The 17,500-nt window shown below is 38.6% G+C and overlaps 1 protein-coding gene across 3 annotated transcripts in view; it reads left to right on the top strand.

The window, feature by feature from the left end:
- The window catches only part of LOC122803636 (mitochondrial uncoupling protein 2-like), a 205,270-nt gene extending 200,528 nt beyond the window's left edge, over window positions 1-4,742 (top strand). For all 3 annotated transcript variants that reach the window (XM_044073382.1, XM_044073381.1, XM_044073380.1), the window contains one exon: window positions 3,800-4,742. In XM_044073382.1, the coding sequence (XP_043929317.1) occupies window positions 3,800-3,914 (115 nt within the window). In that variant the 3' untranslated portion in view covers window positions 3,915-4,742. The remainder of the gene's footprint in view (window positions 1-3,799) is intronic.
- Window positions 4,743-17,500: the final 12,758 nt, after the last annotated feature.

Here is a 17,500-nt window from a genome sequence, read left to right as displayed (position 1 = left end):
TTCAGTGTCACAGCTGAACCTGATTCTAAGTGGGGCTGCATGTGGCTCAGTGTCACAGCTGAACCTGATTCTAAGTGGGGCTGCATGTGGCTCAATGTCACAGCTGAACCTGATTCTAAGTGGGGCTGCATGTGGTTCAGTGTCACAGCTGAACCTGATTCTAAGTGGGGCTGCATGTGGCTCAGTGTCACAGCTGAACCTGATTCTAAGTGGGGCTGCATGTGGCTCAGTGTCACAGCTGAACAGGGATGCTTTACTTTTATAAGGTATAGTCGTCTGATAACTCACATTAACTGAAGGCATACAAATAGCAGGGTCATAGCTGAGCAGGATTTGTGTCAGAAGAGTACCTCCCTCTGTTGTCAAGCTTCTCATCTGACAAACACCCGCTAGAATGCAAGATTACATTCTACGACCAAGGCTACTAGATGGCAACCTGCCTATAACAAAAAGTGATCTGCATTCGCATGTTGTCTTTTGTTGCCATTACAAGGATGCTAAAAGACTTCAGTAAAAATACCATTCTGCTGCACTGAAAGGCAAGAAGTAAAATGTAGAATATATAGGCAATAAAAACTAATGCAAATATAAAAGTAAGCTAACAGTAAGAAGAATAATAAACATAAGAATTTTGGAAATCAAAAATAATGGGGGCACAGTTGCCCAAAAACAAGGGCAGATTTTAAATATTGCTTTAGGTTGCAGTATAACATTTAACTTTACTCACCAAAGCAAAAAGGCTACTGAATGACCCAATTTCCCCTTCGTGAAAGAAATAAAACAATTGATTAACTAAGTAATGGGTTTTGTCCTTTGTACATAGGTCCTTAGACCACTTTCTGAGATGGTAGCCTAAAAAGAAAAGCCTTGTAAAGGTGAGTATTTGGGATACTAGTTTTCACTCCACTGGGAAAAAAGATGGGCTCTTAGTCACCAAGCCTTCTAACTAGATTATAAAACTTTTTATCAGGCTGATCACAAATCCTACTTTCTTTGTTTTCTGATAATGACCTTTAGCACCGAGCTAATGCCTGACCCTGTATGAGACTCAGTTCAGTTGTTGCAGGGTCAACCATCATATTCTTATACAGACAATAATATTTTATAAACAGTCACTAAAGTCTATTAGACTTTTTATAAGCAGGCAGTTTAGCATCTGTTTCCTGTCCTATTTCAAGGAAAATATTATGAAAGGTATCAATAAAGGGTGGCACAGCTAAACATTAAGTCAGATTAATTTTTAAATTGTACTAACCCTTGATTTGGGTAGGAAAGTGTTTACCACACCATTTAAAATGGTCTTTCATTAAATTAATTGTGCCACCAAAAACACAAACTGAAGATTAAAAAAAAAGTTAATGATCACCAGTGGTGCAGTGGTTGGTGCAGTGGTGCAGCGGAAGGATTGTCACCTCATAGCAAGAGGTTCTCCAGTTTGATTCTCGGGTTGAGTGCCTTCTGTGTGAAGTCTGCATGTCTTACCTGCATTTGTGTGGGTTTCCTCTAGGTGCTCCGTTTCCTCCACGTTTAAAAGACATATGTCTGGAGCATTTCTCCCTGGGCCTTCCTTGAAAATTGGCTTTGTTCCAAGTCAGACTTCCCCTGCTAAACAAATATTAAAAAAATAAATAAGTATCATTCTCTGTATATTAACTCATGAGTGAAGGCATATTATCAGAAAATGCTAGACCATGGCCTTTTACACGCCCCCTCCCCCCATATCTGATGACGCGGTGTGGCTTTTCCCATTCTTTTGTTTTCTGTTGGTTTCCTGAATGCAACTAGTTTTTCACAAACCTAAAACTGGATGAAATATTTTGACTAAATCAAAGTAATCACTTGTGTTTATAATCTATAAATGTAAGCACACCTGATGCCTGGATGGACTGACATCTAACCTTTGGACATTCACACATCTGATTTGCAGGTGGAGTTTGCTGACATCTGCTGCTTAACAATAAAGGTCAGTTTTTGTTCAGGTCATTGGTCAACTGACATCATTCATGGGGTACTTACAGCAAAACTGTTAAAAAAGAAGGCTGAAAAGGAATAAAAGAGACTTAGGTATAGTCCAGAGCCAAAAAATGCCATTTTACTGATGTCAGTGTTGAATGAGAAAAAGCCACAGTAGTGGTGCTGCAGTAGCGTTGTCACCTCACAGCAAGATGTTGTCACGTTCGACTCTCAGCTAGAGCGTCTTCTGTGTGGAGGCATGCATGAATGGGCGTGCCTTCATTGAAGGTTGTGTGTCAGGGCTGGTAACTTGGCACGTAAAAATCCACCACCAAACATTAGCGGACCGGAGTTCCGCTGTGGCGACCCCTAACCGGGATAAGCCGAAAGACACAACACAACAGTGTTGAATGAGAAACATCCTGAGAAGATTTTCTTTTTTTAGTCTGAAACTATAATGATACCATCTTTTCATTAGTGATGCTGGAGTGAAAATAACCTCTCCTTCCTTAGGTCACATTGAATTAATTTGACTACTTCAGTTATTAAAGGAACTTGAATGGGCTTTTCCCCAATGTGTGGGTTAGTTAACCTGAATTCCAGAATCTAGCAGGGAAGAGGTACCTGTCATGAGAAAAAGCCAGGAGATATCTGTTGCCTGCTTCTCAATGGATGCAGGTGGTTACATAGAGTCCATTCTTTCTTTTAAGTTTATTTTTCTACGGAGACTTCCTATATTAACCTTTAAACTTGCATCTTCACTTACATAGTAACTACTACAGATGGAGAAGTAAAAGAACCTTCTTGCAGCTTTTATTGTTCAATTATTGCTAATAGTGAAATATTCTGCATTGCTTAAGTGTTTTTGTTTAAAAAAGTACAGTGTATGCAGGACTGCTCTTTTCCAAAGGTGAATATCCTTAGGAGTTATCTGATGGCCAAAACTGTGCTGCCTCAAGTGTTGTCATTTATCCTTATCTATAGTATAAAGTATGTATTTACTGTCTGAAGCATGAATTCTGTAGTAAAATAACTTACAGAAACTGCTGAGCAACACTATGGCTGAAGTAACTTCAAAGGTAGCAGAATGACCATTCGTTAAGGCAAAGAAGTGAAGTGGGCATGAAGACGGCTCATCTTTATAGCCAGGTGCACTGCACTGGGCATGGATTCAGAGCACAATCTCACAAGCCAAAGGGAAATGTGAATGTTAAAACAATTTGGCCACGGATTAGCATCCGCCTACCGAAGATACCTCGTACATGTTCATAGGAGAGCCCCTTGTGGACTGTTTTAAGCCTAACTAATTTCCTGTAGTGAGAATTAAACCCTGTAGCTCTTATCTGCGACGTAAACACTTTAACAACTATGCCAAGCCACACCCCCTGCAGCACTGCTCTTTTGATATGCATCACTTTCACACTTACGCAGGGGTACGTTGTGGTACCTAAATACAGTTCGGGCCTTTTGATTTTCTTCCAGCCATTGTGCCTGTGAATTAATAAAAGCAATGCCTCAGTTCAGCTCCTCTGTAAAGTTAACTGCAACCTACAAAAAAGGTGCTAATTCTAAGCAGGGCCAAAACTGCTTTATGAACTGGCTCATGAGTGAACATAGAATAAGTCATATGATCTTTAGTTCATTGTTAGAAGTAATAGACTGCTGGAGTAGATATGAAGAAAGGTTTTAAATCCGGATGTATTTTGATCCTTTGTTTATTGCTTCAGTGTTACAAACTGATACCCTGAAAGACAATAATGTTGACAATTTAATCGGGATTATGAAAAGTGAAATATCATTTCACCTTCTGTCTGACCATTAACCAGAATTTTCTTTCCTTTTGTAGGTTCATGCCCTCATTTTTGCGCTTGGGTTCTTGGAACATAGTGATGTTTGTGACATATGAGCAGCTGAAGAGAGCATTGATGTCGGCACAGCTGTCCGTGAAATCACACTCCTAAACTGAGTCGTCTTATCTGTGTTCACTGAATACTGAACTGGTTCTGCACTCTTGGCTACCGTTGCCTTATTCCATGCTTTGCACTTTATGATTTCCTATGTACTCCAGCAAAGAACACGAACAGTAGTGTGTCTTACATTTTAATGTAAAATGTTCTAAGGAAAGTCATATGAATTTAATTTTTTTCTACTATTCTAAAATATGTGCAATATTCTAACTTAGGTTTTATATTAGCATATGTCTTACATATATTTTGAAAAGTAAATGTGTGTATGTCTGTGTCCATATTTGTGTGCATGTATGTATAAGCAGGCTCTTACAAACTTTTACATACATTATAAGATACACTAGAACATTTGGTAATAATGGAGAACATTGGACCTTGTTAGTTTTTCTCTGTGCCTGTTACATCAGTAGTGTAATTTGACGTTACTACATTATATTTGACAAGCAGAGAGTTTGGAACACCAGTGGCTACCTGACACCATTACTATACACTGGATTTGATAGGAACTGCAGCACTTGGCTACATGTTTTTTAAGTAACTTTGATTATAAATGGAGGGGGGCTAGTTCTCCTCTCAATCCCCCATTCTCAGTCTGTAACACAATAAGTGCAGATGTTAAGGGGCAGTAGAGGCCCTTACAAATGAAATAAAGCATCTATCTGTCATGCTTTCTTTACAGTGATGCATGTTTCTAGTTGTTTATAATGCATTTTATTTTGAAATCTAAGGACATGCCTGGCATGCTCATAGGGGTTTACTAGGCTAACAACCACAAGGGTCTTTTTACATATAGCCATGCATCCCAAATCTCGACAAGTTCTGGTACCCTTGATAAGTGTATGCAGGGGCTTGGGAGGTGAAGCATTTACAAGCAGTGGCCTGGGAGATGAACCATTTCAGGCTACCTGTGTCCATAAGAGACATAGGTGTCAAACCAGGGATGAATTTCCTATTCCCCATGCTTATCTCTGTCTCTTTCTGTCTCTCTCTTATCTATCTATCTATGCCTGTCTGTCTATCTATCTATCTATCTATCTATCTATCTATCTATCTATCTAATTTATCTATCTATCTATCTGTCATTTTAGTTGTGTATCCGTCTGTCTGTATGACTATTTATCTGTTTATGTATCTATCTTTTAATTTAAATAACTCATAAAACATAATCACTTGCCATTCTGGACTAGCACTTATGCCATATCCAATGTTCTCCATAATCTCCAACCTTTTACCCATAAAAAGCCATTCTATAACATTTTATTGCTGTTAGAATGTTTTTGCTTCTAAAAAATGTTTTTCGTTCATCAGATATGTCACTTATGTATGTCTGAATCATTTTTGTATTAAGCAGCTATATTTATTATCTATAATAATTCGATCATGGTTCTGGGACTGGAAACACGATATGTAGAGTTGTCAGGACTACACTAAACTAGAAAACTTCTGAAATACTTTGTGCATCAGTTTACTAAGAAAACCACACAAAATATTCAGATGGCAGCATTTATTGCCACAAAAATGAGCAGGAACAGCTGGAAGAAAGTAGACATAATGTAACATTTTGTTTTTGGCTCAGATGTACAAAAGAAACATATTGTTAAGTGACAGCATGTTACAAATTATGTCAGTGCTGCTAGTGTGACACTGGTGTGTGGGTGATAAGCAGTTCCTAGTGATAAATTGGATTTGTAAAGCAAATAATAAAGACAGAATGCGGAACGGGTTGTGACTCACAATTCTTAAAGAAATGCAAGCTTTTCTTCTGAACCTGTGTGGGGGGGTTTTCCACTCTGACATTTACTAACATATTCATCATGGCTCTTGTAATAGAAGTGACCAGAGAAATCAGAAAGAGCTGTTAAGCAAGACCATGGCTGTGTGTCTGTGCATCACGTCTTTCCATGGCTATGTCTTTGCATCACGTCCTTCCCATGGCTGTCTTTAAATGGCTTGTTTCTATGGAGACATCACTGCTGACTTCAGCCTGAGTCAGAAACCAAAGATTTTTCAGCCCCAATCCACTGCATGTGAATGAATGATCTGAAGTAATGCTTTTCACCTCAGGATAACTGATGACTCAGTCCTGCTGTCTTTCTGCAAGCAGATGCCGGTATTTTGGGATAACTTGTTTAATTCTGGGAGTAGTTCACCTACGAGCTGTTGATCGCTGCTATCAAGGAGACATTGTTTCTTTCTTTTTGTCTGCTTGGGTGAGAACTTTTGTCTTCTGTAAATAATCTACCTGCTGTGGAACCTTTATTCAGGACTACCTGCTTTCACCTGTACATCTGTTTATAACACACTGAGTAAGTCTTCTTCTTCTACTTTCGGCTGTTCCCGTTAGGGGTCACCACAGTGAATCATCTGTTTCCATTTCTTCCTGTCCTCTGCACCTTGCGGTGTCACACCAACCACCTGCATGTCCTCTCTCACCACATCCATAAACCTTATCTTAGGCCTTCCTCTTTTCCTGTTACCTGGTAGCTTCATCCTTAGCATCCTTTTCCCAATATACTCTGCATTCCTCCTCAGCATATGTCCAAACCAACGTAATCTTGCCTCTCTGGCTTTGTCTCCAAACTGTCCAACCTGGGCTGACCCTCTAATATACTTATTCATAATCCTGTCTACCCTTGTCACACCCAGTGCAAATCTTAGCATCTTTAACTCTGCCACGTCAAGCTCTGACTCCTGCCTTTTTGTTAATGCCACTGTCTCCAACCCATATAACATACACACACTGAGTAAATTTTCTTAGTAAATGTGCTGTGCCTCCCACATGCAACTACCTTCCTGTAAAGGGGCAAGTTTATTTATTTATTATTTATTTATTTGCATTTGTTTACTGGGATGGTCCATTCAGCCAAAAAGTGTCCATTTTCAGTGGAGGCCCAGGGAGAAAAGCTCCACATGCAAAAGAAATTTAAATACAATCACATTTTCTACATACATAAAGAGATAACAACTTAAAAAAAAACAGATATACAATCTTATCATAAATTTCTAGATAGAATAATAGAAAATATACAAAGCCCAATATATCATCTGCTTTGGATACTGTAGAGTGAAGACAGCAAGAGATAGTTGCATAACAGTTAAGTAGAGGGGATAAAAAAATTTAGTGAGATCAGGTGGGGGAAGATGCTCTGTAGTCGTAGCCACATGTTCATTGCCATAGGGCTAAGAGATGCTGTTTTAGAGACTTTTTAAAGGATATGTGATTGGAAATAGTTCTGATAGATCTGGGTAGGGAATTCCAAATTTTAGCAACAGAACATGAGTAGAGAGATTGACCAACTGCTGGATTGGTTATTTGCACTTTTAGAAGGTTAGTAGAAATTAAGTAGAAAGTTATTAAAGTTAGTAGAAATGTCCTCCTACATGTTTACCCAGTAGGTTTACCTCAGAACAGCTATGTCGGGTATATGCTTATCATGCTTAGAAGCTCTGTGACAGCTCAGAATGTGCGCACTGTGTAATGTACACAGCTCAGAATGTATGTACTGTGTAATGTACACAGCTCAGAATGTGCTTACTGTGTAAGGTATACAGCTTAAAATGTACGTACTGTGTAATGTATACAACTCAGAATGTGCATACTGTGTAAGGTATACAGCTCAAAATGTATGTACTGTGTAATGTATACAGCTCAGAATGTACGTACTGTGTAATGTATACACTTCAGAATGTGCATACTGTGTAATGTATACAGCTCAGAATGTATGTACTGTGTAATGTATACAGCTCAGAATGTGCGTACTGTGTAATGTACACAGCTCAGAATGTGCATACTGTGCAATGTATACAGCTCAGAATGTGCATACTGTGTAATGTATACAGCTCAAAATGTATGTACTGTGTAATGTATATAGCTCAGAATGTACGCACTGTGTAATGTATACAGGTCAGAATGTGCGTACTGTGTAATGTATACAGCTCAGAATGTATGTACTGTGTAATGTATACAGCTCAGAATGTATGTACTGTGTAATGTATACAGCTCAGAATGTATGTACTGTGTAATGTATACAGCTCAATGTGCATACTGTGTAATGTATACAGCTCAGAATGTGCATACTGTGTAATGCATACAGCTCAGAATGTGCGTACTGTGTAATGCATACAGCTCAGAATGTGCATACTGTGTAATGTATGCAGCTCAGAATGTGCATACTGTGTAATGTATACAACTCAAAATGTACGTGCTGTGTAATGTATACAGCTCAGAATGTACGTACTCTGTAATGTATGCAGCCAATATGCACTAAATTAGTTACCTTGCTCTTACTAAGCTGTTTATGTATCCCCTGTTCTACTCTTTGTTTCAACTGCATGCAGTTTCATAATTATGCATTAATTGTAAGTTAATTGCACTAATGATCTTCCCTGGATCTTTGCTGTCAAGGGTCCCTGGGCTCAGTGAGACCACCTGGTTAACAAATGAACAAATTATATAATTAGTGAATGCCTTAGACAAAATCTGTTATACATCTAGGATATTCTGAGCAGAGCAGTTTCAACACCAAAGTGACACTGTTACACCAGGGATTTATTTATGTATTTAGTGAATAAATCCACTAGAAACAAATGCCTTTTCTCAGGGGCAGCCTTGGAGCCCTATCTTGTTAAACTCATAGTGAAACAGCTGGCAGGCATTGATTTAAGGAATAAAACTCCGGGTTACAGCCTAAAGGACAGAGCTCATAGCCTTAATCATATGCACTAAACAGCTAGAATTCCCAATTATTTTCTTTTTGGTGTCCTCAGGATAGAGGAGGAAGTTGTTTTGAAAAAAAAAAGGATAGAGGAGGAAGTGCCCCTTGTATAAGAATCCCATACACATTCAAAGCACATTTGCTATATTACAGATTTATATCCTGCAAAAAGGTACGTTCCTCTGCTGTTAAAAAAAGCAGGCAGTAGTTGTAAGCTTTTTTATTTTGTAACCACAGCGGGACCACACCTTGATTGTCTGCAGATAATAGATTCATTTGAACTTTTGAGACAATTACTTTTTTCATCTCTAAACAAACCACTGGCAGATGTACAGATGTAAGCAAGTTGGAATGAATATAGGAGATAAACTCTTACGTACTGGTAATTTGTAGGAGAGCTGGAGAGCTTTAGGGGGTCATCTGTGACCTTATGCCATATTCTTGCTGTGTTCTTGTACTCCTGCACTCAAATTTTTCTTTTAACTCTCTTGCTTTGTGTAATAAAACTCTGGTGTGCCTTTCCCCAATGTATACCCATAACGTTGCTATCAGAATTGATCACAAATTTAGCTATGACATAATGTGTACTACCCTGACAAAACTATTCATTGCATATGTAATGTGTCCATGATGGATAAATTGTACACTGCTGGTCTGTCAGTTTCTGGTGCCAGTTTCTTTCTTGTTTAGATATTAGGGCCATTAGGTGTAAATGCAAGTGACAGATGAGTCCCCTTTTCCATGTACCAGAAACCCACAGATTACCATCTGAAGTCCTCCCTTGAATTCTCTTTTTCAAGCCTTTAGTTTGCTTAACACATTTCTAGACATACTCAAATACATATAGTTGGTATTACAACATATTGCCCACTGATCATGTCAATTGGAGATCGTCTTATTTATTACTACCACAGCAGGACAGCTCCATGGCTTCTAACTCAGGGGCAACACTAATAGCATAGCCAACATCTTGAGTAGTGAGTATCCATTTACAGCCTCTCTGCAATGTATTCTTGGTGGAGGTATCTGCTGGTATTTATCTCTGTTTTCAGGTATTTTGATATGTCACATAAAGCATCACTAAACATTTTTGCCTATTTCTATGCCATGATCTGACCTAACCTTGAAGCATTGTGCCACATAGGTGAAATCAAACAAAAATGATGCCTTTAGCAAATTTCAGGTATATAAATTAATTTTAAAGACATAAAGCATACTTTTTTGCAAATAAGTCTGACTGAAAATTTTCTGTATTGGTCGTAAGAAGTATTAATATTATGGAAATTCCTTCTGGTAAATTATTGTCTGTCATGCTGCTATGTTATGAGTGTTGTAGAGGAGTGTCTGTTTTTGTAAAGAAAAGGCATAACTAATTACAGAGGTATCAAAAAGCCTGATGTAGAAAGACACCATCTTTTGACTTAGCTTTTCTGCCTTGCTTCATAGGAATCCCCAGTAGTGTGTTCACATTCCCCTCAGCAAAAGTTACATCCTGTGTCTTGTCCAACCTCCAATCAACCCAAGGCTGTCTTGTTGCCCTGCACTGTGAGACCCTGTGTCGATGGAACACTAAAGTGCTTTCAGCTACACTAATTCCCCTCAGCAAAAGTTACATCCTGTGTCTTGTCCAACCTCCAATCAACCCAAGGCTGTCTTGTTGCCCTGCACTGTGAGACCCTGTGTCGATGGAACACTAAAGTGCTTTCAGCTACACTAATTCCCCTCAGCAAAAGTTACATCCTGTGTCTTGGCCAAGCTCCAATCAACTCAAGGCTGTCTCGTTGCCCTGCACTGTGAGACCCTGCGTCGGTGGAACACTAAAGTGATTTCAGGAATACTAGTTCCCCTCAGCTAAAGTTACATCCTGTGTCTTGGCCAGCCTCCAGTCAATCCAAGGCTGTTTCGTTGCCCTGCACTGTGAGACCCTGTGTCGGTGGAACACTAAAGTGCTTTTAGCTACACTAGTGTATGTTAGAGTTGTATTTAATCTGTCCTCCAAACTGAAGACTGTTTCCCCTTTCACTGTACGCGTACACACTATTAGTCCACCCCCCATTTCTCTCTTCCTATAGTACTCCTAGGTCAACTGCTTAAAACTACTTTCTCTTAGAAAAAGTTTACCTATGTACCTGCAGCCCATACTTCTTTTGTTTTTCCCTGCAGAAGTGGTGGTCCTTTTCACCACTCTGTACTAGATTAGTAGTATAACATTTGTAGTTATTATGTAAATACTGCACCACACTGACCTGGAATTAACTTAGCTTGGTTTTCCTGTTTTCATTTTAGCAGCTGGCTTAGTCCAGTTTTTCTGACTCTCTACCTTGCATTACTTTGTGTCTATCCCTTCCCCCACCGTGAACCTGCACACCTCCCCTCCCACTTCTGCTTAATTACAGAGGTATCAAAAAGCCTGATGTAGAAAGACACCATCTTTTGACTTAGCTTTTCTGCCTTGCTTCATAGGAACCCCCAGTAGTGCGCTTGTATGCATGTAGCCCACTGCCCTCTAGGTGGGTCCATACTATTAGTGCATCCAAGTGCTCCACCTGCCCACTAGGTGGCTCCATACTATTAGCTTTAGGGTCTCTAAACCCCTTTACCTCTTCTTCATCAAATCCACCTAACACAGTTCTTAGTCATTTCTTTGTTATTGTCCTCTCTCACACCGTGGTCCCAGTATAACCATACAAATATTTCCTTATATCTCTCTGCTATAATCCCACTTCTATCTTTTTTAAGCCTCTTACCTTCTTATATATCTCACCACACTTACCTTCAGACTTCAGCACTCCACTGATCGATTGTTCTCCTTGATCTTCTTCTTCTTCTTTTGGCTCTACCCACTCCTTTCGCCCTGCGGGCTCACTCTGCTCCCCTACCCTGCCCCCAATTCCCACTCACCCTAGGTGTCCTACACTTATTATCACCTTGCCACTCCCCCTCATCTGACACCACTCCCACTCATCAGAATCAATCAGCATTAACCAGTCATTCACAGGATCCAGCCCTATTTCTCCAACTCTTTCCAGTCTCTCACTATATGCTAATTATAAACACCCAACATTATTTTAAACAAGCATTACTCAACTACCCCTAAAATGCCTCCACATACTTTTAATAAATCTTCAAACTCTAATCCTATTTACTGCCTAATGCACCCACTTATAATCCTCTATATTCTCACAGCCTATGAATACCAACACATCCCTGGCACCCACTACCCTAGAACCAAAACCAGTACTACTAATCAGCCACATAATTCTAACCAACCACTACCCCACCTCTCATCAAACTATTCTAATGCAAAAACTCAACATCCCATTTGTGCTTCATATATTAATCCTAGAACTAAATACTACCACAAACTCTTATTAAAACTCCAGAAATTTGCTATTAGATTACTACCTAACCTCATAGTGGATGGTGACATCCACCCTAACCCTGACCCAATCCCACCTGTTACTATCAGCCCCACAAATAACACCCATTCTAGCCTACAAAACTCAAATAATGCCTCCAACGCACTCCTAGTGTGTCACTTAAACATTAGAAGTATAAACAAGAAAATTCACTACTTACATGCCCTCCTGGATGTCCACTCCCCTGATATACTATGCCTTACTGAGACCTGGCTCAAGCCTACTACCATTGATAATGAGATTATACCCCCAGGATACAATATATTAAGACTTGATCGCATCTCTAAGAAAGGAGGGGGGTAGCCCTCTTGCTAAGTCCAGTCTGGAAGAATCCAAAACTAGAACCCCAAATGCCTTGTTTACTAACAATGCAGAAATACTCATCACAAAGGTCCAACTCAACAAACGTAAATCTATAAACATTGCATGTGTCTGTATTCCCCCAGGTGACACAGATACCTTGGAGGGTATCCCCCAATGGCTCTCCACTAATTGCCCACAGGAAACTATTATTCTTGGGGATGTTAATATCTACTGGAATACTTGCTCTTCAGACTTTCCCTCCACCCATATAAATTTGCATGGCTTCTCCCAGATGATATCTTCCCCAACCAGAATCAATAAGCTTAACAAAAAAGAAATTATCCTAGACTGGATATTAATAAACAACCTACCCCAGATATATAAAAAGGCACCCTACCTGAGGACTTTAGTGATCACTTCCTGACCTATATAATCAGGAAAAGAAATGACATCCCTCAACAATCTTCCTTTAAAACCATTAGAAGTTGTAAGAACTTTATTCAGACTAAATTTCAGAATGAACTTAACAAATGTGTCTGGTCCAACCTATAGCTACTCTCACTAGATGAAGCGATGTGGCTGGTCCAATCTATGGCTACTTACACTAGATGAAGCGATGTGACTGGTCCAACCTATGGCTACTCCCACTAGATGAAGCACTGTGACTGGTCCAACCTATGGCTACTCCCACTACATGAAGCAATGTGACTGGTCCAACCTATGGCTACTCCCACTAGATGATGCGGTCTCATACTTTAACTCTACATTTCTTGCTATCCTGGATAACCATGCTCCCCCACGCACTATCAGAACCAATAACAATGTAGCACCATGGCTGTCCAATGATACAAGACAAAACATTATTAGCAGAAACAAAGCGTGGACCTCCCAGAGAACCACTAAATCCCCAAAAGACCACCTTATATATAAACAGCTGAGAAATTATAGAAATAAGTCTATTATGCTAGACAAAACAAATTACTACTGTAATCTGCAACAAAAGCACCAAAATCAACCACAAAAATTCTGGTCAGGCATAAACAAACTTCTCCACCCAGACCAATCAACTACCCCTACCCCCTTAACTACCCTCCACCCTCCAACAACCTCCTAAAATTGTTGCTAACACCTTTAACACTTTCTTTAAAGAAACTGTGCAATCCCTAGCCATTACGCTATCTCCCTATACCCCAAGTACCACCAACCCCACATCTGATAATAAGATCCCTTTTAAGCTTGATCCAGTACCAACATCTTTTATTAAGTCCCTACTTAAAAAACTGAAGCCCACCACCCTTTCAGTAGACCTACTACCTGCAGAATATCTCCAAAAAGCTGCTAATGAAATAGCATACCCCCATATCAATTTTAATCAATAGAACTATCCACAAAGCCTATATCCCCCACATCTGGAAAATCTCCCACATTGTTCCTCTTCATAAAGGGGAAGATTCCACTGAACTTTCAAATTATAGGCCTATAGTCATTCTGTCTCCCTTAGTTAAAATAATGGAAAAATGTATCCACAAGCCATTTCTTGCCTATCTGAATCAAAACACTCTCCTACCCCCCTCCCAGCACAGATTTAGACGTTGCCATAGTACAACCTCAGCCCTTCTCTCCTTCTCTTATACAATAAATCAAAACCGTAATGACAACAAGCTCTCCTCAGCCTCTTCCTTGACCTATCCAAGGCATTTGATATGGTAAATCACCAGCTACTCTTAAACACATTAAATTCACTCTCCATAGATAACCTAGCAATTACCTGGTTTCATTCTTACCTAAGTGACAGACAACAAGCTGTACTATGGAAGAATAACCTATCGTCCCTTTTACCAGTCACCCTTGGAGTCCAACAGGGATCTATATTAGGTCCCCTCCTATTCTCCATATTTATTAATGACCTGTACAAAGTCATCCCTGATGCAACTTGTATCTGCTCTGCCACCTCCACCACAGATTTACAATCCTTGTCCCAAATCACTTTCAACAAAGTAGAGAACTGGCTCACTGGTCACCAACTACTATTAAACCCAAATAAAACCAAACTATTACTCTCCTCCCCCACACGCAAGGTCCCCTCACCACCTCTCACCATAATATCTAATAATGGTGCCATAATTTCCCCAGAACCTAGTACTAAACTACTGGGAGTGATCATTGACAACAAACTCAAGTTTGATGCTCACATAGACAAAACTATTAAAACAGTTAATAAAACATTAGACTGTTTATACAGGATTAAACCATTCCTAAGCCAATCTGCTAGAACTGTTATTGCCCGTACACATCTGCTATCGACCCTTCTTTATGCCTTACCCATCTTCGTAAACCTAAGCAAATCAAACCTCAATAAATTAACTAGGTGCTACAATAACATTGCCAGATTTGCCAAAGGATCAGCTTATAGAACACATCCCTTCAATCATTAGACTGGCTTGAACTACCCTATCAAGTGCAATATAACCAACTGCTAGTTGTTCACAAAATCCTCTACAAACCTGACAGTACACCCATACTGAAAAATATTATTACCCCTACAGTAACCTAAAATCCCTTTGCTCTTCCAAAAAATTGCTAGTGCAAACTGTTAAAACCAACAATTCAGCTGGTGAATCACTATTCTCCAACTCTGCTGGTAAAAACTGGAACCTACTTCCTGCTGAACTCACGACTGATCCCTACTTATCCCAGTTCAAATAATCCCTTAGGAAATACCTAAAAATGCACTGGCTTTGTCCCTGCACAAACCCTGACTAACCCCCACTCAAACATAATTAATAAATGAGAACCTCATTACAGGAATAAAACTCTGACTCTCTAACTGTTTAAAATTCTGTGTATCACCCACCTACTGGAAAGATTTAAAGTTAACACTACACCATGTATGATAACCACCTTTAATATATGTGTTTGCCTTTTTCAGATGAAATCTTTAACTATTTCTTTCTCAGCTACTTTCTTCCAACCTTTGCTGTGTGTATGTGAGAAAAACATGTACCTGTATGTACATATTGTGAAACAAATCTCAGTTTTGTGATAACTCACTGTAATAATTTCACTGTATTTACACTTGTTTTTGTACATTTGGAGCTTTCCTCCCTGGGGCTCCACTGAAAGTGGACCTGTATCCAGTCGGACTTTCCCAGTTAACAAATGTAAAATAAAAATAAATAATAAATAAATAAATAATAAAATAAATAAACTAACATCTATACTTGGGATCGTGACTAAGCTTAGCTGAGTGAAATATTTTAAGTTTTAAAAATGTTTAATTTCCTGAAGTTTGCTACATACCCTTAAAGTTTATTGAGACAGAAAACAATTAGTGTCGGCATATGAAGCTCCAGCTGATTTAAGCCCAGATATCATTCAGAGGGTCATTTGGAATAGAAAAATGAGAATCAAATACTCAGAATAACGGACAATCGGCATCTGTGAATTCCAAAACTGCGCACTTATTACAAGCTCCAGTAATGACCAGAAACTGGAGAGAAATACAAGTGTGTGTCCAGCCTTATTAACCACAGGTCATCTACTGACTGTACATTTAAGATGTTCAGGACACTGCAGTGGACAGAATAAGCTTCTTGCTAAAAGAATGCTGAGAAGTATTAAATTTACTAAATTACCACTTGATGAGAATACTAAACTACAAATTATCAAAGAGTGAAAAGAATATGTCCAACTTTTATTAAAGTGCACAGCAATATGTCCAACTTTTATTAAAGTACGCAGGAATGTGTCCAACTTTTATTAAAGTGCGCAGGAATATATTTAACTTTTATTAAAGTGCGCAGGAATATGTCCAACTTTTATTAAAGTGCGCAGGAATATGTTTAACTTTTATTAAAGTGCGCAGGAATATGTCCAACATTTATTAAAGTACGCAGGAATATGTCCAACTTTTATTAAGGTACACAGGAATATGTCCAACTTTTATTAAAGTACGCAGGAATATGTCCAACTTTTATTAAAGTACACAGGAATGTGTCCAACTTTTATTAAAGTACGCAGGAATATGTCCAACTTTTATTAAAGTACGCAGGAATATGTTCAACTTTTATTAAAGTACGCAGGAATATGTCCAACTTTTATTAAAGCACGCAGGAATATGTTCAACTTTAATTAAAGTACGCAGGAATATGTCCAACTTTTATTAAAGTATGCAGGAATATGTTCAACTTTTATTAAAGTACGAAGGAATATGCCCAGCTTTAATTAAAGTACGCAGGAATATGTCCAACTTTTATTAAAGTACGCAGGAATATGTCCAACTTTTATTAAAGTACACAGGAATGAGTCCAACTTTTATTAAAGTACGCAGGAATGTGTCCAACTTTTATTAAAGTGCACAGGAATATGTCCAACTTTTATTAAAGTATGCAGGAATATGTTCAACTTTTATTAAAGTACGCAGGAATATGTCCAACTTTTATTAAAGTACGCAGGAATGTGTCCAACTTTTATTAAAGTACGCAGGAATATGTCCAACTTTTATTAAAGTACGCAGGAATATGTTCAACTTTTATTAAAGTACGCAGGAATTTGTCCAGCTTTAATTAAAGAACGCAGGAATATGTCCAACTTTTATTAAAGTATGCAGGAATATGTCCAACTTTTATTAAAGTACGCAGGAATATGTCCAACTTTTATTAAAGTATGCAGGAATATGTTCAACTTTTATTAAAGTACGCAGGAATATGTCCAACTTTTATTAAAGTACGCAGGAATGTGTCCAACTTTTATTAAAGTACGCAGGAATATGTCCAACTTTTATTAAAGTATGCAGGAATATGTCCAACTTTTATTAAAGTACGCAGGAATATGTTCAACTTTTATTAAAGTACGCAGGAATATGTCCAACTTTTATTAAAGTACGCAGGAATATGTCCAACTTTTATTAAAGTATGCAGGAATATGTTCAACTTTTATTAAAGTACGCAGGAATATGTCCAACTTTTATTAAAGTATGCAGGAATATGTTCAACTTTTATTAAAGTACACAGGAATATGTCCAGCTTTAATTAAAGTACGCAGGAATATGTTCAACTTTTATTAAAGTACGCAGGAATATGTCCAACTTTTATTAAAGTACGCAGGAATATGTCCAACTTTTATTAAAGTACGCAGGAATATG

This window comes from Protopterus annectens, chromosome 5.part1, assembly GCF_019279795.1.
Source record: "Protopterus annectens isolate FY-2018-M chromosome 5.part1, PAN1.0, whole genome shotgun sequence".
NCBI classification, from domain to species: Eukaryota; Metazoa; Chordata; order Ceratodontiformes; family Protopteridae; genus Protopterus; species Protopterus annectens.
The sequence above is the reverse complement of the archived record's forward strand: the minus strand, read 5'-3'. Positions and strand labels throughout refer to the sequence as shown.